Here is a 26,189-nt window from a genome sequence, read left to right on the forward strand (position 1 = left end):
AGTGTTTCCACTACGATAGGAAGACATATCAGAATGAATGTGAATAAAACTGAGGCAGATATTCAAAATCTACACAACACCAGAGGTTTGAAGAGCAACCAGAGTTACCTTTCCTGAGCTATAGAGTCTAACTGTGACAGGAAGATTTTTAGTCTTTCGGTGAGTCTCTGCAGTGATACGAAAAGGCAAAAATATGCCAGTGCAAGGCTGTATACGGCCTTCATTCCACTTTCTAGGACAGCAGAGAGAGTGAATAATATTTTGTTAACTGCTCTACTAAAAATGGACGTACTTACACACTTTATGACTGGTTAATGTTACAGTCACACAGAGAAATCTACTCAAACTACAGAAATTCACACTAATTACTTACATTGCACGAATAATATGTCCCCTATTCTACACAACAAACACATTATCAATCCCACATCAGTTGGGAGTCAAACCTAGCATTTCTCTATGAATTCCAGCTTTCCTTTACCGTCTGTCTTCCCCTAACAGCGTTATAATATATACAGTCAACATTCATTTTCAGGTTTTTGCCTTACAGCAAAAATTGACTCCCTTGATTCCCCCCTTTTTCCTGCTACTTCAAAGAACTGTCAGGAAAACATCGAGAAGCGCAGGCAGGGCTTTAAAAGCGAGCAGGTGCGAGGACGGGTGGGGTTGGTTAGGGCGCAGTGATCGGGCAGGTAAGTCTACGCAGCTTTTAAATTTTGTGGCTTTTTTATAAGTAAGAGTGCCATCTAACAAAGATTACGAGCAAGATTGAAATTAATGATGCTTTTTAGATGTGCATGCTCTCCACGCTGCCCTTTGTTACCTTGGATACAGGCCAACTCCAATCTCCTGCAGCTCCCCATCACTGATGGTGAAGCAATTACACGTCACCTAAAGGAGAGGGTAAAGATGTGGAGACAAAAGAGTGAGTGATTATTTGTTAAATTGCTTCAGGAAATGAACAATACCTTTCATCGTATGTTCTGAACACCTCTACATAGCTTTGACACCTGCAAAACTCCAGCGGCACTGACATGCTATGAGATTGTGTAAAATTACCGCCTGGTTATTTCTGAGCCAGTAAAAGTCTTTTTTTTTTAATGAAAAATAAAATAGTTTTGAAATAATAAGACATGCTTAGAGAGAAACACTTAGAAAAATGTTGATCTGTACATAATATTTCGTGTAGCGAATGAAATAATTGTTTCCCCACATGTCTGTGACAAAAAAATGCAATTATAATAAAAATAATAACAGTTACCTCTGTCAGTAAATACAATTAAACCCCAGTGCTACTAGGAAATCAGAGGAACTTTTCTACCAACAATAGTAGTGATACACTTTTTTCCCACGAAAGCAGCATGACTCTACGGTGTTAAATTGTTGATTATTAACAATTTTAGAAATTCTGACAAAGATATGATCAAAAAAGTGATCATAAAGTTCTACAGCTGTGCTCACTCCCTGGTCACGGCCACTTTCTTGTGTACGTTAAACTTCAGAATCACAGCTATGTCAAACTGACCCAAATTCCATGTCAAGTATCATCACTGGTGATGAGACATAGATCTTCAGCTACAACTCAGATTACTCTTATTTTTCAGTGGAAGAACCTGGAGTGTGCAACCTCCAAGATGATCCATCAAGTCAATAGCTGGCGCTCTATTTTTTTTGACATTTATGGGATTGTGCACGGTGAAGTCGACTCCAGGGTTGGACTGTCAGCAGATTCTGCCGTGATGACCTGAGCTATGCCATATTTCATTGCTCCATCATACACTCTCACAACACATTGCACAGGAGTTTCTGGCCACACCAACAAAATCCTCACTTAGCACCAGCACTACTCACTGTATTTGGTTACCTGTGACTTCGTCCTCTTTCCAAATTCAACATTCAACATAAAAGGTCATCATATTGATATAGCAAACAGATACACATTTGCAGGAGGTCAGAATGATCGTTGCAAACTGTGATAAAACCTTAGCAGAAGGACTAGAAGTGGTACAGTGTCTCACAAAGAGACAACTTTGAAGGAGGCAGTGAGGCTCTCTCTGGGTAATCCAGTCCAAAGATACGGATGTTAGGCTAACCGGTGATTCTAAATCGACCACAGATGTGAACGTGAGGGTGAATGGTTTGTCTCTTTGTGTTAGCCCTGTGGCAGACCTATCCGGGATGTACTTTCCCACTTCCCCTATGATGACTGAGACAGGCTCCAGCCCCCTGTTACCCCAACTGGATAAAAGGTTAAGTAAATGTATGCATGGAAGGCAACATGAGATTTTGCATATGACCTGCAAATCTCATGTTTTCAGCCCCAGTTATACTTTGTATCTGAAATGCAAAACTTAGCATAAGAAACATATAATTATATTACGATGGTCATTTTGAGCTTGGTAATATGTGGATGGTAGCATGTAAGTGGAGGAATTTTTTTCTCCATAAAAAACACTTTTTAACCAGTTTAAGTTGGATTTAATTAATCAATTATAATCTTTTGGGTTTGTTAAATGGCCTTTACAGAAACCCCCCACTTTTGACAACTAAGGTAACACTGACTTAACCTCCTAAGACCCAAACTCTTTCATGGCATGCATTTTTAATTTCTCTTTGCCAATTTGGGGTGATTGGAACCTGATGAATGTAAAAACAAAGAATTACCAGATTTTTTTTCTACCTGATTTTTGTTTCTGAGAAAAATAAGATCGACATATAAGGACATACGTTTTAAATTTTGGTAGAACAGTGGCAGTATAATTTCCTCGTAAGTGGATATCAGGCCCTTGTAGAGCCAAATTTAGTATTTTGGTCTAGACAACCCAAAATGTGATGTCCACATATGTCGACGCCAGGTCCTAGGAGGTTACATATGTGTGTGTTTATATGCAGAATCACCCCCTAAAGGCCCATTTTGAAAGGCATAAGAAACCCTGTAGTCCTGTTATTATTCTGGGCTTTGTTTTCTTCCAGGAAATCATAATGTCTGATTCAGCCTCTGATATCTTCTGTGGGGTGATGTTTATGCTGGTGTAGTGTCCACTGCTGGTATACCATATTATTCCCCACCTCGCATACTATTGGGTATATATACAAGTTTCAGACGCACAAAAAAAAAAATCTCTGCACACTAAATATTACTTTAGTATGGAATTTTGGACAGCTCAGGATATGCTTTAGCACTTGTGTATATAAACCTCTCACAATGCACTGGGGTGGTCTGCATGGTATAAAGGACGTATGTCAGAACAAATGAATTAACAGGCCAAGGCTTTCAGGCGACAGAGGAGAAATTTCAAACTAGGGAGAGGGATGGTTTGTTTCTTTCAGCTAGCAGAGTTGGCGCAGACATGGTTTGAATAATAACATGCCCGAAGAAGTTGTTTAAAAGAGAAAGACACAGTTGATGAGGGAGAAAACACTAATAAACACTCTAAAACAAAAGAAGTTAGCAACGAACTGAAAGCTAAAAAACAGAAAATCAGCACAGCTGTCTTTGATGTGTCAATTACTGAGCCGGTGCTGGTAAACAAGTGTGTTTGTGCATGTGTTGGTGGTCGTGGTGCATTTGTGTGAGTTAGGTTTGTTTCTCTACTCTGTGCACAAAGCAGATAAATAAGTCTAACATTGGTAATATTAGGACTAGGAAAAATTAAAGAGAAGTAGAGATGTGCTGGGAGGGAGGGTGAAATTTAAAGTGAGCCCCAGACAGATGGTTCCCATCCTACTGATATTCAAACCAGTCAACACGTCAAATTGATTCGATTTGAATCTGCAGTTGTAATAAACACCATTAGAGTCAGGCCTCATGGGAAATGATGGTTTTTACTCAATGGATTCACCACAAAATGAAAAATCCTGCTCTAAATCTTCCTCCCTCACTCCTCTCTTTCACACACACACACACACACACAAAACACACACACACACACACACACACACACACACACACACAAAACACACAAATTGTTCTTTCATCATCTCACACACAGTATTGTTATTTGCAGACATTTATCATCTGTACTGTAAAGCACAGAGTACAGATGCATCTTACAGCAGAGCCACATGTTCTGTATGAATTCCAATACATCAAGAGAGAACAACAGCTACATACTTTCATTAGATTTTCATTAAATGAATTAAACAGCACGCATATAAGAAAATAATAGTCCTCTTGGCTTTGGTTTTTTTGTTGTTATTCACAATAGTTGGCAAATGCATGTGTGGAAAATAGTGTAATATGTAATGCTTTTTGCTAAACAATGGTGTTTATGTGTGTAACCAAAAAAGCCCATTATTCCAAACACACACACATACCCCATTCATAAAATAAACCACCAGGACAGCAACTAAGACTCTGGTTATTGATGAAGTTATTTTTCTCATTATTCCTCTACTCTATGACATATATCATGCTGTCCAGTAAAAAAAACACCCAAACCCCAAAATCACATAAACACAGTGCACTTTGTCCAAAATCCAAGGATATTCAGTTTACAGTGATGTAAACAGAGCAACAAAGTTTCCTGTTTGTGGAGCTGGAACCAGACAGTGTTTGTCATTTTTGCTAGAAAAACTTCCAAACACCATTCCCTTAAAACTCATTCAGAAACTAACAATTTCATATCCGTTCACACGAGGCTCAGAGCTTTATCTGGGTTTGACTATCATTTAATGTCAATGTAAAAGAAGAAAAAACATGTTTTGAATTTTGACATAAAATAAAAAAGACCATTTCACCATTTTAGATCAAGCTGGTATTATGGCTCAGTCACACTAGAATAAAAATAGGACAGCAACCTCTTTGTGACTAGGAAAAATTGATGGTTGCTTGGTGAAACTTTTTTCTTATTTGGCAACCATCTGCAAGCAGTTGTGAAACCAGGTTGCCCAAAGGTTGAGTGTACAAGACCCTCAACCTCTGGTTTAGCACTTTCTCTACTGACTCTACGGGTCACCTGGTGGTAGGTGACCTGTCCTCAAACGATCGCTGTCAGATTGATTAGAATCAGTGACAGACTGGGGAAGGTTTGTAAACCTAATTTTGAACTGTCATTGTGCAGCAACTATGTAACTACTTGAGGAGCACTTTCTGAATTTGTGTTTGACTTTCTGGACTTTCTGAATTCTGAATGTAAAAACTTCATGGGAATTTTTGTATGTAGACTGCTACAGATTTGCAATTTTCACAAAGTTCTCACATTTATAGTTGCAGTATTATCATAAACAGATTGCATGCAATTGCCAGCTTCACCCCATTAAGTCAAAACCTGATAGCAGACTCTATCTTAGTGCAGTTTTATCTTGATGCACCAAAGGCACTCTGAAAATGGAAACCGACTGTGAGTGTTAACAGATCTTGGTCCCTGTTTTCAAAGCAACCATGTCAAAGGCAACATCATAATTTTGGTTGTGCTGTGGTCTACAACCACAGTTTTCTTGAGTGTGACAGTAGCATTAAACAGATCACATACGTAAACCTATGAGTAAGAGAGGGTAAAAGCAAATGTAAGTGTCATCCTGTCTTCTAACAGAAAGAGGGTATTTGAGTACCTTGCCGTTTTCACCTTATTAGGAAAAGGCAACACCGGTTACTGACAGCAGAGATAGAGGGAAGAACATTTAAACAAACAGTAGTAGGGCACTGAGCTGGGCATAAATCTTTCTCTGTCTTACACTCACCATCTCCCTCCCTGAGGGAAACGATCAATCTTGGAGAAAAGCCACAGCGGCTATTGGACATCTTTTGCATCCCAAACAGCAACACGTACACACAAGCTTAAGAATCAAGTCCTGCCTTTTCCAAAAATCGACCTCCTTTGATTCTCAGACTCTCCGCCTCTTTCCTTGTTCTCTTACTCTTCTACAGATGCAGAAGCTATTATCAGAAAGAAAGAGATCTGAGTCAGGAAACTGAAACATTCAGTGTAACTGTCACTATAACATGTTCTTTAGTCTCAACAAACAGTTCTTCAGTCTGAAATGTGAAACGCTGCTGGTACTCTGCTACCTCTGAAATATAAAGATTTAGATCTTGTAAAATGTATTTGCTGGTTTTAATTATATAGCGTTGAAATTAATCACTTAACTGATACGTCACTAGCGGAAAATCATCCCAAAACTCGTAGCATCTTTTCAATTGTCAGCATTTACAGACTTTTCTGAATATCTGCTTTGAAGTTCATTGGGCAAATTAAATATATCATCTTGAGCTGTGAGAGAGTGGGTGAGGCACAGAGCTGGAGACTGACATAAGCATCGATCTGGTGTCGGCAGTGACACTGTGGAAGTCTGTTGCAGTGGAGAGAGCACTGAGTGAGAAGACAAAGCTGCTGATTTACCGGTTGATCTGCATTCCTCGAGCAGAGCTGCGTGGCTGAAAGAATGAGATCCTGCAGGTAAGCTGTGGAAATGAGCTTCTTTTAAAGAGTGTTTAGGCTCAGCCTTTCAGATGGGATGGGGAGCTCAGTCATTTGGGAGGTGCTCACAGTAAAACCACAGCTCCTTAGTGTGGAAAGGAGCCAATTCAGGTGGTTCAAGAACCTGTCTAGAAACTCTCTTAGATGTCTTTCAAGCACGATGCTTCAGACATATCCTAACAGTACAAGAACTCAAAGCAGAGCAGGACACAGTGGACTGTCTCTCCTGACTGGTCGGACACATCAGTACCACCCTGGAAGGAGGCGATGGATGAGGAGAGGGACGATGCAGCACTGTTTAGACTGCTACTGCCTGGACCTGGTTCAGTGGTACATGAGGATCGATGGAACATCTTTGCTCTCCTATATGACACCTTAAAGTGTCATGGTCACAGGACTTTCTGTGTATTTGAGTTTCAATTACCAGGTTTATATATGTGAGCTTGTTTTTATTGCTATATTTGAGAAGTTTGAGTTTTGTTTTGTTGCATTTCTGTTTTGGTTACTTTTTCCCTAGCAGAAAAATCTGTTTATGTTTAGTTCACTGACTCCTTTATTTTAGTTTTCCCTTTATTACTATTTTAGTGATGATTTTCAGTTTTGCAATTCCATGTTTAGGTTATTATTTAGATTTCTGTTAGCTGTAGCCTTTACTTCCCTCAGTGTTTCTCTCTTCTATCCTCCATCTCTCTCATTTCAGGATTAATGTCCTGTGTGTTCTGTAGTCTGACATCTTGTTAAGCCTTAATATTCATGTCTGTAATACTTTTAGTTTTACTTTGAAGGATGCATGGTATGCATTTTAGTTACTTCATGTGTTATGAATATCCTGACTGTCTTCATTTATATAAACGAATGTTTTTGTCTTTTTGTGTCATCAGTGAACATACCCGTTACTTTCCCATGAATGTTTTCTGTGTGCAGCCCTGCATTAGTCCTAGTCCCTCAGGATTCTGGATACTGTGTTTTTTTCCCCTCATTCCTTGGACTTTGTATCAACAATAAAGCTCACTTCAGCTCAGCTTCAGCTCCCTGCATCCTGCATTTAGGTCTTCACTTCAACACAGTAATCCATCACTGTGGACTAACCAGTAATAATAACACAAAATTAAATTCTATTTCAATAATTATTTCTAGCTTCTTTTTTTAACTGCCTAGATGAAATATTATTAGCTTTAGAGATGTTATTCATATGCAAAGGAACAGCAGGTACTGTGACTACACGGCTATGCATACACACTGTCCATCAGTAACCATGGTGATGATTGTATCACTCTGAGAGATGGTGAGGGACTCCCACAATTTACCTGCTTATTTATGTCCTTACTGATAATAATGAGACCCATTTACAGCTGTGAGTGAGTGCGGGTTGATATGAGTTGACATTGTGGTCGAGTGTGTGTGAGGACGACCCAGTTTGGGGGAGATGAAACACTGAGAGATGTTACAGTGTCTACAGGGCTACTTTCTATCTGAAGCAAATGAATTGTATTTCAGAAAATGAATTGAAAGGAGCTCTTAATGGGGATTAGAGGCCTGGTAGGATTCAGATATTGGCATACCCACTGTGGAGAATTACACAATTACCAAAGCATAGATTTTGCCCGGAGGCGTTTTCTTCCAAATTAAAGTTGGTTACTTTTGTTTAATATCTTTTAGGGAATTGTCTCTCCGTGTCTGTGGAAAAAGGGTGCAGAAAATCTCAATCTGCATCCATTTATTTGTTTGACCATTTATTTTTCTTACTGTCGAAACATTTCTGTTGATTTGTTTTGGATCATGAAACCTGGAGAAATTATAAATGTGAGAAAGAAACAGAAGCGTAGACAGATGAGTGTGGAAGAAGGGTGTGGTTAGTGATGTGGAAAATAGAAAATAAGATCAAAGATGTCACAGTCTGCGTGTGTGCACAAATTCTAGATTCCATATTTTAGGAGCCTACCAGTAAAGACACACATATTCAGAGATAAGTAATTACTCCACTGAAGTAAAGTTAACTTGCATCTATTTCCAAGTGACTATTCTTTTAGTCAGATCACACATGCAATTCACAAACACATTCAACTCTTTTAAGATATAAAACCATTTTTTCAGTCAATGGCTTAACTTTTAGATGAATCTGGTTCTATAACTAAACCTCAAAATATTAAAAACCTTTCAAAGGTAAAACCCAAGAATGGCATCACTGGCCCAGCACATGCATCCTTTTAAGATATAAAGACTAACCTGTACAACTACTTTAAATTACAGTCAGCTGCAGGACTCCACTGTGAATTTCTGTGCAACATTAAGTATTCAGGCAGGAGGGGCAGATCAAAATGATTCCAGTGACATTTTGGAAACGTATACGGGTAGCACATCTCTAAGTGGATGGGTGGGGGAGGCTGGGATGGTGGAGAGTGGGAGGTCCTGTCATTTCACATCGAGGCATTGCATTGGTTTGCTTTCTCCTGTCATGTTGCCTCAAAAAACTTGTGACTGGGTGGTTTATGTCTCTAATGTCATTGGAATCGGTTCAATTACTGTCACTCTGGGGACAACTACAAAGGCCATCAGACCCAATCAAAGGCCGTATCTGAGTGCCTTCTGTGCATTTGTGTGTATGCGTGCGTGTGTGTGTACGGACTATCGATGCTTTGATAAAGTATTTATGACCTAATCATGGTTCTTTCATCTCTCAATAGACAGGCAGACAAACTCGGTGGAAATATGAGGGGGGAGAAACAGCGCTACACATCTTTTTCCTCATTGTGACACTGTTGCATGCACATAGAGAAACAGCCAAATGTCTGGGCACATCTGCTCGTTTAGTGGTTTTACCACACTGAAAATTGAAATTATGAAATAATTTGAAATAAAACTTTAACTTTTTTTTAAATGAAGTTAAAAAAATCTTTAAAAGTAGCCAGCTCATTGTATTGCCTAACCAATCCAAATTTTCTGAACCAAAGCAGTTCGGTTTTTCAACTAATAACCTTCTTTGCAGCAATTTAGCCATGAAAGCCTGATTAGTTGATGCTGAGAAGCGTCTGCTACTTGAACTCTGGGATGCACTGATGTGAGCTCTATCTGAGGTGTCATTAATTGGGGATCTCTGGTGACTCTAATGAGCTTATCCTCTGCAGAAGAGGAAAGTCTTCCTTTTGTGAAATGATTCTCATCCATTTGAATAGTTTTTTCAGACCAGACTCTGTCAGACAAGAATTTTTAACAGCTCTTAAACAGGACTGACTTCCATCTCCTCAAGTATACACAAGTATCCCCTAAAGTGCTTTTTATAAAAATCAATAAAATTTCATCTTAGGCAGGCTTTTGCATTGTGTTGTTTTTTAGATTTTTTTTTTTTTTTTATTGTTCAGATAAAATCAATTCAGATTCGTATCAAAAATACACAGGACTGCAGTACAGTGTAGCTGGTGTCAGTGTGAGGTTACCTCAGAAGTAGTCAACTGTGTGCACCAGCAGCTAAAACTACAGAGTACACTGTATGCCAAAAGTCTGTCAGCTGTGTTCTGACACTGCAGGCAGAAATCACCATGGAGGAGCAACATTATGTTATAGCTTAAAGTCCGAGTTTGAGCCACAGTACTAGTTGATGTCCGGCTCCAGTGGTGACTGCAAAACTGACAGTGCAGTTTAATCAGTTATCAGAGTGCACAGCGTTACATCTGCAGCTCCATGCAGTTTTGCTGGATTTGCGTGTTGAAAAATAAGTGATAGTTTCTCTCCCTTGGTTTTCTTTCTTCTTTATTTTGTAGTTGCACTAACAAAGGTATACTGTGTATAATGTCTCTAACCTGGTGTGGCTGTTGGTGCCAGACATGTTGGTCTGAGTATACATCTAAAACATCCCGTGAGCGGCAGTTCTCTGAGTGAAAACGCATTGTTTATGTCAGACGACAGAGCAGAACGGCCAAACTCCTTCCAGCTGATAGGAAGACAGCAGTAAATCAAATAACCACTTAATACTACCAAGTTATGCAAGAGCTTCTCTGAGCCAGCAAAATGTCAAAACTCAAGGGAGGTGGGCTACAGCAGCAGAGGATCAACTAAGAACATGAAACTAACACTAGAATTCACACAGGCTCAACAAAACTGAACAATAGAAGATTGTAGTGTGGGGGATACTTTCCTGGCACACTTTGTGCCCCTTAGTACCTGTCGTTTTCCTGAGCACAACCATCCCTTTATGACCACAGTGTACCCATCTTCATCATCTTCTGGATGTTTCCAGGAACATAACACACCATGTCTTAAGGCTCACATTATCTCAAACTGGTTTCTTGTACATGACAATGAGTTCCCTGTACTCAAATAGCCTCCACATTCACAGATCTCAATCCAGTTGAGCACCGTTGGGATGTACTGGAGCTGGAGATTCACATCATGGATGTGCTGCTAACAAATCTGCAATAACTGTGCGATGCTATCGTTTCAATGAGCCAAAATCTCGGAGGAATGTTTCTAGCACCTTGTTGTATCTGTGCCACAGAGAATTACAGCAGTTCGGAAAGAAAAAAGTGGGCCAACCTGCTATTAGGAAGGTCTAGCTAATATAAGAGAGCAGGGCAGGTTAATGTTTAGATAGTATGTGGGTGTATGGCTACATTTCATGGTCTTCTTTGCAAAGAAAAGGAAAAAAACAAATGTAAAATATAATAACATATAGTGATGATATGATAACAGCCATGATACTCATTTTTAAATTCACACTTTTGCATATTTTTCTCAATGTCTCAATTTTTTATTCTTTTATTTGTATGCATGAGGAGCACATGTCCCAACAATGTGACTGTTTAAAGTGATTTCTGGGTTGAAACAAACTATGTGCTCATTTGCAAGCCAGTATAATACTAGTCTTATTTAAGAGAGTTACTAACCCTTTACCGCAACCACTACTTGCTAAGCTTTATACCAAGTCTTCGCCCTAGAGATTAATGAAAGATTTACATGAGGGATTTGTTTTGTTCTCTAAGAGGAAGACGAGTTACCACAATGTTCCAGACTTATGCCACCACAACATGAGTAATGCAAGTGCACACATAAACACACACCCCAGGAGTCCATCTCTGTTTAAACAAGCATAAAACAGCCAACTGCAGATGGAGAATGAGAGAAAGGAAAGAGAGGAGCGGAAGCTATAACAGATGAAGACAGATTAAAGTGGCAGCTTGAAAGTTTGAGGGTAGGAGAAACAATTCGAAAAATCGAGAGTGAGGGAGAGAGATCAAGGATCAATGTAATGAATCCTCTCAAGTCTCCCTGATAAGATGTGGAGTTGAATGCAATTAAAAGTGGAGGAAGAAAATATTCAAAACAAGTCTGTGCATCTTCTAAGTGTGCCAGAGTCATACTTAGTAATCTCTTTAAACAATTTCTTTATTGGAGGAGATATAAGTGCCACAGGCCTGTGATCATTACATGAATTTGGAGTGTAAAAAAGAAAATAAACTATACCTTCTAGTTGTGCAGCACAGTTCATAAGCATTCAGGCTTTCCTGTCCTTGACCCCCCTGGAAAAGAATTCACATGGTAACCTGCAAACATCTTTTCCGAGAGCTACATTTTGAAAAACCGACTGCTCTCTACTAAAATGATGATGTTAAAATGAATATTAAAGATGTTCTTAGACTCCATCCTCATCACTGATTATATCTTTATAACTCTATTTACCAAGCTTGAGTTCTTCTTCAACCTTCTTCTGTGCCTCCCTGTATTTATTCACATGCCCTTGGTTCAAACTGACATTTCACTGAATAATTGAGGCTTTAACAGATTAGAAGATCCATGATTTATTATTTGGATAAATGAAAATTGATTTCTGTGGAATGATCAAATCTTCACAAGATATAATGTATGCAGACAGTTCTCTGTTATTCCAGGCCAACACAGGCACTTTCAAACAAGTTCGTTTAGGGGCGATTTGCAGGACGTGCAGAGTGGAGCTTTATGATAGGATTTTAATTCCCTTTTACAAATCAGTAGCAAAGATTCAGACAGATTGAGAGTTGTGTTGGACAAGAAATGTACTGTTAAAATTACTTAAGATTTTAATGGTTTGATGCAATTAAAATCATCCAAAAAAGTTTAGTGTTGCCGGTGGTGTCAACCCTGGCTTTCAGCTGAATATATACAAAAGGGTCGCAGGGATTTTTATTAGTCCTTTATTTATCCAGGTTAAAAATCTCATTTCCAAGAGAGACCTACAAACATGAGTTCAATTTCAGCTGTGCATAAAGTCTCCCTGATAATCAGTGTTGCACCAGTTTTTATTGCCATAGAGACACAAGCCTCCACTGAATGATTTACTAGTTTCTGACCAAGAGAAAGAGTTTCCCAAAGCCATCAACTTCCAAATCGGAATCAGTCTTGTTCCGAAGTAAAGTTTTTGTTAAAGCAAGGACACAGGGGCTGTTACACTGGATTAGAAACTTGCCACTTGCCCAGAGCTCATCAACTTTGTTGCAGAGTAACTGAACACTGGTGAGCATAACTGTGGAAGAGGCATCCAACAGCGGCCCTGTTTCACAAACCTCTCCCACACACCGACACATCTCCTGCACACCAAATATCTTGGATGCCCGGCAGCAATTCCCCACAGAAGCGACTGGCTGAGATGCAGGGGAATCCATGATTCCCACACCGGTGATGAGCAAAAGCAGAAGGAACTCACAAATATAATGGTGCTTGAAATCATCATGTAAACGGGGGCATAAAAACATAAAAATTAGGATAAAACTCCAACTGAGGTGAGTCACTGTTGATACTGTCACCAACAGATCTCATAAGAAATACATTAATAGAGAGAATAAAAACAAGTCAAGAGACGTGTGATACAAGAAGGAGGGAGGAGAAGAAATTTGCCTAAACATGTTAGTCAACTCATTAGTAAAGTTGCTGAGTGTGACCAAAAACAGGCGGGCTGAGCTAGAGTGGTGCACTCTGGGAAAACATTTACTGAACGCTGCAGTGGAAGGAAAAGCGCTCTAAGCAACAGCTTTGGAAAGTGCACTGTACTGTACAGACACACACAGACACATGCACATCTGTGTGTGTGCACATAATCGCAATGAGATACACAGTATTCATGCGGTGTGTGCACACAGAATTTCTCATCTGCAAGCACACAGACACCATTAACTTCAATCTGTGTGCAATCGAACACGAGATTGCCTCCTGCTCTATAATGACTTATTTCCATTACGATACCCAATCATATCTGAAATAAAATAGTAGAGAAAGTCTGCATGTGTTTTTGTCAAGTTGGCACATTTTCAGCTGATGAGCTACTAAGCTGAAACAACCATTTCCACACCCACCCACACATTCAGATCACAAGTGTACATTTAAATGGAAGCACATTTATGGAGCATACCATTTATAACTCACACATGCAAACACACTAGCTTGTTTCTGGTTGTGTTACTTTGTATTTTACGGCAAAATACTAGAGCTAGTGAGTTGGTAAAAGTATCGTGCGCTTGTGTGTGCATGTGTTATAATTATATGTGCTTCTTTTTCTCCATAGGGTACTCTCCTCTTCTACATGCGCCAGGCATGGGCTCCTCCAATTCAAGGTCCTACACCTTTTCAGAGATATATAACATTAAATATGATCCTTCTGCTCTAACGGCTATCTTTGCGGCGATACCTTAAAACGTCATTCTGCCAAAATACTATTCGAATTCTATTGCTTTGCTTCACTCATTGCAAGGTGCCTGGAAGCAGGAAGCTCCTCCCACACATGAACAGTGGCTTGCAGAGCTCATGAGGTTTTTGCATTTGGAAAAGATGAGATATACACTGACAGGTTCAATCACCAATTTCTTAAGGCATGGCAGCCATTTCTAATGTACATGGAAACATTTAAAATGACCACCTTATCATGACCGGATACCAAATCTCTATATCACTATCGTAGTTAGCTGTACACTGAATCTCCCTTATCCATTTTATTTTTATATTTGTGTTTGTTGTTGGTGGTTTTTTTGTTTGTTTGTTTGTTTTTCTTCTCTCTTTCCGTTATCTTTTGGGGTATTGTAAATATTGAACAGCAAAGTACTCTATGTTCAAAGTTTTGCTATTAACATGCTGCTGTGACTGAAAATATAATTATTTAAAAAACTTATATGTGCTTCAAGAGCAGTAAAAGCAACACTAAATCTTCTCTGACAGAGAAGATTATTATTGTTTTCACACACTTTCCTCTAACATTTTATAAATTACAAATCCCTGACTCAGCTGCCTGGTGACGGTAAACTGTCACTTTATTAAAAACCTAAAATGATTTAGGCGGCCCAGTGTGTTCTGGTGGTAGAGACGAACCAAATTAGAGGAGAGACCAAAACGTTATTTAGGCTGCTGCCAAAGCTCTCTAATCTTACCTTCTATCATTAGCTACGTAATATAAGACAAACTAAATAAGGAGTCAATTGTGTCAGGCAAGCTGTTGGGTACCAGTACAACACCAGAAAATATCATAAAAAAGCTCTCCAAGGTGAAACATTTCCTTCTTTTTTTTAAACTGGTAAAGGTTACATGACACTGATTTTTAAACGATTACATGCTACACACGCCGATTCAGTCGTCTTTATCCCAAAATCATAGCTTAGTGTGGCCTACAGCTGCAAAACGTACGGTATTACTGTTGCTTTCGACGTGACCTGTGAGGTCATTCCAGTTTCTGTTTCTTTCTGCTCCATCTCTTGCTACTCCCTTTATAAAACTACTGTTTTCTTTTGGCAGAGCAATGATAAAAGAAAAGTAAGAAAAAAGGAAGCAAGATATTAATCATGTAAGCAAGGAACTAAGAAAACTAAAAAAGAAAAAAAAAGTTTAGCCTGGCAGACAGTCTGCTGGCTGGTTCTAGAGGTGGGTAAAGATAAAAAGAGCAGGTTATTGTTTTCAGATCAGTGTTCTTTGTAGAAAAATCAGTTTTTACTGCTTGACTGCTCTGCCGTGGACTGAATCAAAGGGTGGTTCACGAGGGAACAGCAATTCCTCCTCCACTCTGAAGGCAGCAGTTAGTCAGCTCTGAATGGCTTTTCCTCCGTACATTTACCGCACCCATAACTTTTATCTAAAACACCTTTTTTATTCTCAGCCCTCGGGGAACGCAAAGGCATTCACAAGCTAAGATTTGAATCTTTAGTGTGAAGCTCGTTACATTTAAATCAATTAAAATGATTTTGCAAAAAGCGTCTGAATATTCCTGAATAGGTCTGGTCGTATAATGCTGCCTGTTACCTTAGCTACGCATCTCACATGTTGAGAAGCAGTGACTTGGTGTTTACTGTTTGTTTACAGCAATAAACACAATAAAAGTACGTGCAAGTATTTGAAATGTGTATCCTGAGGGTACTGGTGTGTGAAAGCAAGCATTTCATTTTGAAAGCAAATTTCACTTTTCTTATACTATCAAAGTGCTGAATAATAACAGGAGTGAAGGAAATTAAAATTACTTCAGGTTGGGAATTTGATAGTTTTGTGATAGTTCCTGATTTTTCTGTGTTTTTGCCTCCTTCTGTCTTTTCTCTTTGCTAAACGTCAGCACTAACGCCTAGAGACATGTCAGCAACCTCCTGAAGACCTCCAGTTTCAAGGGAAAAATGTGTATTTGCTGATCAGTTGCCGAGTGGATACTGGAGGTTGCCAGGTGAAATCGGTTAAAAAGAGGGTGCTGTACCAAAAACCTCTTTGTGATTGCTTTGTTCACCAGCAGACTGCTGCGTTTCCATTTGCTGTTTACTCTCAGAGCTGTGAAGCTTGGAAAAAAATGCAACGCAAACCGGACACAGACAACTTTCTACTTCAAAGTAAAAGTTGAGAAATTGCTGCAACAACCTAATTCCACAAGGTGCAAGTTTTATTTGAAAGAGATGCAAACAGTTTTCAGTTTGCATTTTTTGCATTTTTTCTCCTGCTAGCAACTAAAGCAATCGCAAGGAGGTTTTGGTGCAGCACCCTTTATGCAACCAAATTCATGTAACAACTAACTTGGATTTGCTAGATGACAGATGTGCACCAGGGGTCATTGACTGGTGTACAAGGTCTGCATGAATGGGGCTTAATCAATTGATTACAAAGCAACTCCCAGCAACCTCCAACAACTTGCAACCATACTAATTTACCAATACTACCAATACTAAACCAATACAAATGTTTCCTCTCACAATCAGCTGCCAGATGGCTGCAGGCATGTTTTTAAGCCTGTCTGACTCAAGCCTTTTGAGTCTCAGTTCCCGTCTGGTAGTTATCACCTGTGTTGACTGCTTCACCTGCATCATACATCTCATTTGTATCTCAATCATGATTGAGATACAATTTTCTTGCCCTTTGTCAAGACATGAGTTTTTGCTCCAGCTTTTTTCTCCTTGTTATTCTCTTGCTTCTAATGTCATTTTGGACTTTTGATTTGCTCCTCTTTTGGACATTTTTTATTTTGGGCTTTGTTTGTGGCCAATGGATTACACTTATGAAAATGAGCAAAGGGGTTTCACCAATTCTAGACCTTTTGCTTTCGGAACTTCATGGCATGGATACAACAGGTTTGGGAAACATTCCTCAGGGATTTTGGACCATATTTAAATGACAGCACTGCACAGTTGTCAGCCACACATACAAGACGAGAAAATCCCATTTCACCACATCCCAAAGATACTCTATTGTACTGAGATGCAGTATGGTCACTGTGAATGCCATTTGAGTACACTGAACTCATTGTTGTGTTTAAGAAACCAGTCTGAAATGATTTGACTTTTGTGACATGGCATGTTATCCCATTGGAAGAAGGATGTACATTAAGTCACTAGGAATGCAACCATCATAGGACATGCAAATGTTATTTGTTAACACATATTGCTGCTCAGATTAATAGAAAGCCATAAATTTCCCTCAAGCCACAGGGAAATGTCCCTGTCCTCCCGAGGGCCACTCTGGCACTGGGTTCTGCACAGCAGAACAGGCAAATCCACCAAACCGCAATTATAGGTTAGTGTCAGTGTCACGTTTGTAACCACTGAATATGTGCCCTTTCAAGGCCCGAGGCATGAAAGTTTTGAGTTTGGACATTTTGGGGGACAAATATATAACATGTTTTTAGCAATGTAGTGGAAGCTGAGAGGCAGGTAACTGGACACTCAGCCATTCCAATAACCATATCCAGAGTCACAACTGCTGAAATGCCATTTTATTTTTAACCTGTACAGCAACATGACTTTCTAAGCCTTTTCGAACAACTTCCCATTTTTCAGCTAAAATATGTAACTGTATGCACTTTGCATTAATTTGTTTTGATGAAAACTGGTGAAAACTGGTGTGTTATGCCGTAAAAAGACGACATGAAGCAGTAAAACAGAAAAGCCCTCTGCTTTACATTAATGCGACAGCTGTTAAACTTTTCCTAGCGTGACCGTTACCATGGCTGCACAAAAAGACGGTTACAAAAGCAATTTTTAAAGTGTAATTTGGGAAATTTATGGCGCGTTGTCATGTAAGAAGCAAATAATAATTCTGTGGTAAATAATAAAGGTTAGTACGAATATTCAAATTCAGGAGAGGCCCTCAGTCTAATGATCCACATAAATAACAGCTTTTCTACTTCTGGATTTCACATGCTCTCTCTCTCTCACACACAAACACCCACACACGTGTTCCCTGAGGTTGTAAAAGTTCAATTATCTCCCACTCCAGGACGGCCATCAGGTTATAGGCCAAATGCCTCCTCCAATTATCCGTGCGCAAACCTCTCTGAGTTGTTTTGTGTGTGCTTGAGCATTCAGGCGTGATTAAATGCTTACACATAACAATCACTGCAACAAAAGCAGCTCATCCATTTATACACCGCATGTGCGTTTCTTCACATTTGAGGACAGTCGAATGTAATGATAATGGTGATTTTATGGCACAGATAGTATTTAATCAATAGTTACCTACCGACGCAACACGGTTACAGCTGTGCGTGTGCATTATCACACGAGCATGTGTGTAGTTTTTTTGGATGCCACACAATGGTTCAGAGGATAAATAAACAGTATCGGTGTTGTTGTTTTTTACTTGTAGCATCATGATGACAAATAATAGCAGGTTGAATGGAATAATTGCACAAGCTCTTTTCTTCCCTTTAACTGATTACTTTTTCATGTCTTTCATGTTACCCGTGTTAAACAGGTGCCTTAGTATTTACAACCAGCCTTCATAATCTTTTTCTTTCCAGCAGAATTCAATGCAGACTTGTTTATGGGACTCTATCCAACCTAAAGTCTGTCTGCCACTTTTCATCTTACATGAGAACCTGCCATATTTTTATTTATTTTTTGCAAAGCATGCGGTGCAAAGCAAAGAAGTGACTTCATATTAGAAACAGAATATAGTGCAGCACAGAGAGCGTTACTGTAGACACATAAGGGATTGGAGATTTATCCCGCACAGTTAAGTGTGCCTCCTCCTCGTGTAAATCCCCGGGCCACGGACCAGTACCGGTCCGTGAGTCTTTTGGTACCGGGCCGCGAGAGTTGAGGTTCGGGTGTTAAATGTATGGTTTTTATCTGTTTTTAGTATTATTTTGTTATCGTTTTTGTCATTTACTAGTTTTTTCTGGGTCGTTTCACGTGTGTTATGAATAAATTTTCTTTTTTTCTGTACCGGTACTAGTTTTATTTTGTTGTATTTATCTGCGACACCTTAAAGGCCGGTCTGTGAAAATATTGTCGGGGATAAACCGGTCCGTGGCGCAAAAACCGCTGATTTAGAGGATAGTTTTAACAGTCAGTGAGGCAGGAAGTTCACTACTAACATAAGCTGCTTGGTAACACAGATAATCGACTGAAACACTGACTTTCCAAACACAGATTTTCAGATGTATTTTCAGATTTTTTTTCTACTCAAGTGATGTGGGTTAAGATCTGTTCAGTATTTAAATGGTAATATCTTTCATTATTGTAACTTAAGTGATTAACTTAACCTTTATTTTGATTTCAGTGAGCCAAGAGCGCGAATCTGTGACCTTTAAATAAATCAAATAAAATAATAGCACGTTTTTGCTAATGGGAACAGGCAAATCAGGCAGTGAGGAAAGTAAGAATAGATGCTTGATGAAAAGAATTAAATGAAACTCTTTTTGTCATTCTCACTCAATTGGCTAGGTACCCAGTTTAACAGCAAGCAAATGCTCCATATCAGAATATTTTCTCAGAATAAATAAGGTCACGTTCATGGATTTTAGTTATTTATTTAATTGGACTATTTTGCCAATAATAGCATGCTAAGCTTGGCAAAGTCTTGTCTGATGACCCTCCTGAGGCAACTCTTCATTTATCCAGGCTTTTGTCACCTGCCCAAACCCCCCAGATTTGTCTGAAAATGTGTTATTGGATAGGAGGTTACTGGATATATTGGACAAAGAATTTTGAATATGGAGCTGCCAGGCAGGAGGAAAAGAGGAAGAGGATGCTAGGGAGAGGGTTAGATGGAGGCAGATGATCTGCTGTGGCGAGGTTGCCTGCCAAGGATGGCAGAAAACACATGGATTCTAAAAGCACATTTTAAATAACTCTTTAAGACCGGTAATGCAAAGACCAAATTTATATGTAATGTTTCAGAGGTGAAGCAGATAATGGCAACTTCAGAGAAGATTTAGCAATAAAAGAACAAATATAAAAAAAAAAGAATTCTTTCCAGACTGATTAAACTTCATAATCAAAGGAAAAACTGTACCAGTTAATCTGATTGCTATTTGGCTGTGCTCTTCCTGAACATGCCCTCAGTTTTGCCCGTATGTGTGTGGAGATACAAGTTTCTGCTTCTCAACCGGTCATCTGCTGAGTTTATTTTTATTTGAAATGCTTCAAGGTTAGAGGTTTTAAGAAAAAAAAATAACAGGGACTACTTCACTGAATAGATGAAAGGATACATGTTCAGAGAAATAACCAAGCACGTACCAAAGAGACAAGACAGCTGTCGAGGAAGGTGGATGCAGGACGTATTCATTATTTTTGTGCATGTTTCACTGTTTCCATTAAATGCGTCAGTGCTTATAAACACAGTAAAATCACATCCTGTATAGAGTTGACTGAAAATTTCAATAAGAATGAAAAAAAACCAAACGTCTACACGTAGGTGCATCCACCACTGGAGCGTATGTTTGTGACTGTGGCTCCAATCCATGCACCTAAGTGTCCATGCGCCCTGAACATGAAAGAGTGTGAAGTCCCATTTCAACATTTGTGTGTCCATGTGTATGTGTGCCTGCCTGGCTGTGACATGTATAGGGGTGTAATGTAATCTGCTTTTGATTTAAAACCCTGTTTGTTTCCTGTAGTGATAAAGTAGTGCCTTGGGCCATGTGTGTATGTATAAACAATATGTGTGCACACACTATAGTGATAAAGCAGTGCCTAGGCCAATGGAAATTACGCTCATCCATCTCCTACAGTGCACAGGCACGCGCACACACCACACACATGCTGGAAAAGACAGAACAAGAAGATGAGGCGCTGCTAAAATAACGACAGCCACTGAGGCCCAGTGGAGTAAATGCCTCCACAACACTGTGAAGTTAAAAATATTACCAGAAAAACTAATAAAACTCGATGAAAAAAACATTTAAAACGTCATGCTCAGATCTTAAACTAAGGGAGAAAACTCCTGTAAATGTCAATGCGAGTGCTAATTAAGATGGAAAACAGCACATAAACAACTAATTATGCAAGTTCAAGGTTTAAGCATACTCATGTTGGTGAATAGTTTCTTTCTTATGTTTAATGTCACTACTTCAAATACCTATTTCCAGGGCTACACTGATTTAGTAGCTCATGTTACGGAGATGTTATTGCCCATAAAACAACAAATGCGAGCCTGACCGTGAGCACAATTTGGATGAAGACCCATTGCGTACGTTTACTTAAATTCTGACTAATACTGTAGGATTTGCAGTTCTGAATCAGAGAAGTGCTGAAAACTGCAGCTTGTAGAACGGCCACTGGAGGGAGCATTAAAAAAAAGTGAAAGGTTCTCATTTTTAAAATTCACAAACATTTGGCTCTATGAATGGTTCCACCCTTGTTAACACAGGGGAGTTAAGAGTGTGGCCACTTTGCCAGGTGTCCAGGTGGCTGCAGCCAACTGTGCATGCTAGAGCTCACCTCCACTAACTGGAGTCACTAAACATGTTTGTCATGTTGGTTCTTTTGGAGCATTTTAGCAACCAACCATCGAGGAAATCTGTTTAATGAGTGAAACGCGAGAACATTATTAGTCTGTGGGTAAAGTGTTAGCGGTTAACACATTCACTTGGGTGCTAGGTTGCTAGTTTGAGTCTAACCAGAGATGCAAATGCCCTTTAATTAGCATATGTGTGCCTGTGCATTGCATCTGTAGCTAACTAACAATCTGGCACTTCAGCAACATTTGGCTTAGAAAAATTATCTCAAAAGAGTAAATGAAAGATGTGGAATTCAAAACCAGTGGGTGACATCTATTACACTTCTTTCACTTTAAACAATTTACTGAAGTAATAGGAATTGACATGTTAGTCTACAAATAATAAAATAAAGTCTGCATGTTCTTGGGAAGTACAGAAGCGTCCGAACATGTGATTAACTATGAATTTATTAGTGGCTCGGTGGTGTAGTGGTTAACACAACTGCCTGACATGAAAAAGATCCCTGATCTGAGACTAGGAACCTAGCCTCAGTGGTCACAAGATAGTGTCCTCCTAGCTTTGTTCCCAAGTCAGTTCAGGAATGGCATCCAGTCTAAAAACATCTGTGCCATATCATGGAAAGCCCTCGAGAAATAAGGAAGCAGATAAAAGTACGTGCCTGTGTAAATGACTGAATTACTGAAATGAACTGCTGACACATTAATGCTAATTAAAGCAAATCTGCAAAGTAAATTACTGAAAATGTATGTTAACTACAAAAAATCAATAATTAAATTAATTAATTAATAATTAAATGTAAAGGGATCATTAAACAATCAATATAAAGACAAACATATGGAACTGATAAATACATTTAAGACTGATCTGACAAATAAGACGGGAAGTCTTGTATTTCGTTTTTATTTCAGACTCTGCTGACAGCAGAGTTGTTTAACAAAATTTAAATAATACATGACTATTTCTATAATTAAAAAGCAAGAAGTGAGCGCGAAAACCTCATTAAGGCTTTAATTAAATCGACCTCTGAATATACTTTTGAACTCATTTCTGTTTACCTCCGTCTGTGATGAATATTATTATTTTTCTCTTTTTGATTTATTAATTTTTGTCTGTCAGTTCTTAAACTTGCCAAATCAGTTAATCTAATATATCAGAATAACCTGATCATCACAGCTCTAATAAAGACAATGTTTCTCTCCACTGCTGGTCTGGGTCACATGCGCTCACCATCCTCACAAACTCTCCTCAAATCAGCACCACAACATTCATTCCTTCGTAAATGGACAACAGGCCTGTTTGTTTCCAGTGTTACAAAAACAAGCGTTTATCATTATTGTGTAACTAAAGAGCTAAGCAAAAGTTCATTATTCATTCCACTGTGCGTGATGTTGTGTGTATAGAAACGCCAGCCCAGTTATAATTCATATCCTTCAATAATTCATTTATTTATTCCCACTTATTTATTAAATTCCACAGAACAAATACAACAAACAGAACTAACCTCTCACTGATTGCTACCCTGGGAAGAGAAAGAGAGAGAGTCACATCGGGACAACACGCGCGCGCACACACACACACACACACACACACACACACACACACACACACACACACACACACACAACTTGAAGTAGTTCATTAGTGAAACTCCATGGCTGATATTTTTGTCTCAGGAACAAACCACGAGCCTCAGGGGCAGGGAAAAAAAAAAGAGTTGGGGGAGACAGAGAATATTACAAAAAGAAAGATGAGGAAAGAGAAGGGGAAAGTGAGAACTGATGATGAGAGAGAGCAGAGAGAAAATAGACATAGACCAAGACAAACAGAAAGGGAACAAAAACAAGGGTTGAGGAAGGAGTGGGAAATGAGAAAAACATGATAATCAAGCAGAGAAAAGGAGGAAGATTACAGATATAGGCCATGAAAGAGCAGCAGTGTTACTCAGTTTGCTGGAAATGGAACTGGAGCGATGTCCTGAACATCTTCAGCCAGTAATTTATTGGGCTGTAACACTTTGCTAGGAAAATTTGTACTTTTCATCAATGCCTTGCCTGTAAAAGCAATCTGTTTAAAATTAGTAAATAAGCCACACACTGAAGATAAAATTTCCATATAAAATTACAGAAATTATAGACAAAGAGCTCAGGATCCATTTATTCGAGTGGTTCAGTGACTGCAGAAAATACTGAATTTAAACTCCCACTGCAGGATACTCACCCATCCTTCTCACCCACTTGACCCAAGCAACGTAAATTAGGTATGATTGATATTTGCTTTTGAAAGATAAAATTCCCTATATTACAAATGAACCACACTCTCAGCTCTTTCAAAAACCATCATCATCTCAATTTCCACAAGTCACACATGACAACAAAAAAAACGTAAATAACATTAATCGTAAATGCAGTGATAAATACACTGATCGTCTTGTTAAAACGCATCCTGGTTCGGGGCGGGCGACATAGACTCAAAATTATTAGGCTACTAACAGAATATTTCAAGAAAACTTGCAATAATATTTCTAACAATAGAGAAAATCCAGACAACAGCATTTAAGTAAGTAAACGATGGGCATTTTCCAGCCATCTTTCCCAATGAGCTACTGTCACTGATAACACTGCTGCCATTTCCAGTTTCAGCACAGTTTTCTTGAACATTTTGCAAAGTATTGCTCTTTGCTGGATGTTGTTTATGTAGCTCCTGTTTAAATCGTCATCTGAAGCAGACACAGTAGTCTCACAGCTCGCAGACATATCCGGGCATTTCTTGTTGCGCATAGGACGGAACATAATTGCATGGCGTTGCTATAGCAATTATATCACACTATGACATTTTTATATCACGGAAAAATGTATACTGGTATTATTACGTAAGATATGATATGACAAAGCCCTTATACTGGTGTGTGGCTCTTACGTTGACATATACTACACAACTAAATCCTGCTGCAGATCAAAAGACCCTCTTATGGAAATCGTGCTTCCCGACCGTAGTGCCGCACCCCTGGAGGACATTACAACCAGCCATACAATAAATCCTACTGGACTTGAATCCTAAGGAAAGACATGAGGAGCCCCAGTCGTTTACATTGTGTTCAAACTCCAAGATTCAAACCTGAGAGACCAGGAAACACTGGTACACAGTTCCATCCACGGAGGATCCACCACACAAACACAGTCCCAAGCACAATGGGATATGCTGCAAACCACCTGCTGATTTATATTAGTGCAGTGCTGTAGTAGCACGTACCTTATCAAAACCTTATCACGCACATTTGCAAACCACCTCTGTAAGCCTGTAATTTTGATCTAAAGAGCTGAAGAAAAAGGAAACTGTAGTGTCACATGGGTCAGGCAGATAAAAGGTGGTTGGACGTTTCTTAATCGGTTGTCAATTACATTCAAAAATGATTAACTACATCATTTAAGTCACCATCTACCCTCTGAAAATAAGATTCAAGATCGAATGGGTCATCTGGGATCTGCTGATCCTCTTCACTCTAATCTGATTTGTTTGGTTGCTCAAAGGCACGAGAGAGTTCGATTAGAAAAGATGGATTCGATGGTCCGAAAATGATTATCTGCTCTCGTGGTCATCCAACTGATACATATCAATACTGGAAACTATCATCGCCAGCACCTCTGTTACTGGTTGAATGATAAATGAGCAGGCAGCAGAGTGAGACCTTTGCTTTTAGAGCTAGAAGTGATTTACAGAGACGATACTAAATAAAAGAAATATTTTAAAAACAAAGTATAAAGATGTGCCAGAAAAATCAAAATATAGGATGATATGAGAGAAAAAAGGCCATTTTTATTTGTATCTATCAAAACCTTTGCGCTTCCAATACATTACTCATTAAATTATTTATACACTCCTATAATTTAGTAGATAGCAGTCACAGTCATAAGTCTCAGTAATTGAATTCTGTCCTTTAAAGGCAAATATGATGAGGACAGAAAAGTTTTGACAAATGGGGAGGAATAATTGGACCAGCCTAGCTGAAGAGCTGGATATCCAGGCCAGTGGCAGTAAATGTCGTCACACTTATCACCTTATTTGCCTCCAGAGTTAATAATCTACATACTGTATTGTGTTCTTCTACTTCCTACTTTTAGAAGCAGTACCTCTCTAACAGAAACGAGTCAGAGAACTCCAAGTTGTGCTGCCATCCGTGCTCCTACCACAACAACGAAGCAGCATGACATAGTTTTGCTGCTAAAGTCAGTCATTTAATCTTGACTGGATCAAATCAAGCAGATTTGTCCATAAGATTATGTTGCTTTGATACGCTAACCAGCAACTGCTATAAAGACCTGGGGGGGGAAAAAGCTATCAAGCCAGCAAGTTTTAAAAAAAAGTCCATGTTTTTTTGTTTGTTTGTCTTTTTTAATTTTAGGAATCTTTATGAGTCATCTGAGGCAGCTTAAGGAAATCTGGGCATCGTTAGAGTGAAAGATGATGGAAATACAATAAAAGAAGAAGGAGGGAGAGCTAAGGGAAGAAACAATGAGGCGAGCAATGAAAGGGGAAAGGGGGAAAAAACAAGGAATGAACACACATACACAATCACTCACATACACTGAGGGTGTTGTGGGGTTGAAGTCAAC

The 26,189-nt window shown here is 39.0% G+C and overlaps 1 protein-coding gene across 1 annotated transcript in view; it reads right to left on the reverse strand.

Annotated features, from left to right (window-relative positions):
* smyd3 (SET and MYND domain containing 3) overlaps positions 1 to 26,189 on the reverse strand; it is a 96,716-nt gene that overhangs the window by 18,272 nt on the left and 52,255 nt on the right. Inside the window, exon 6 of the mRNA XM_084931159.1 lies at positions 824 to 891. Within this exon, the coding sequence (XP_084787285.1) occupies positions 824 to 891 (68 nt within the window). The remainder of the gene's footprint in view (positions 1 to 823; positions 892 to 26,189) is intronic.

Source organism: Perissodus microlepis, chromosome 1 (genome assembly GCF_051167445.1).
Source record: "Perissodus microlepis isolate ML-2025 ecotype Zambia chromosome 1, ASM5116744v1, whole genome shotgun sequence".
NCBI classification, from domain to species: domain Eukaryota; kingdom Metazoa; phylum Chordata; class Actinopteri; order Cichliformes; family Cichlidae; genus Perissodus; species Perissodus microlepis.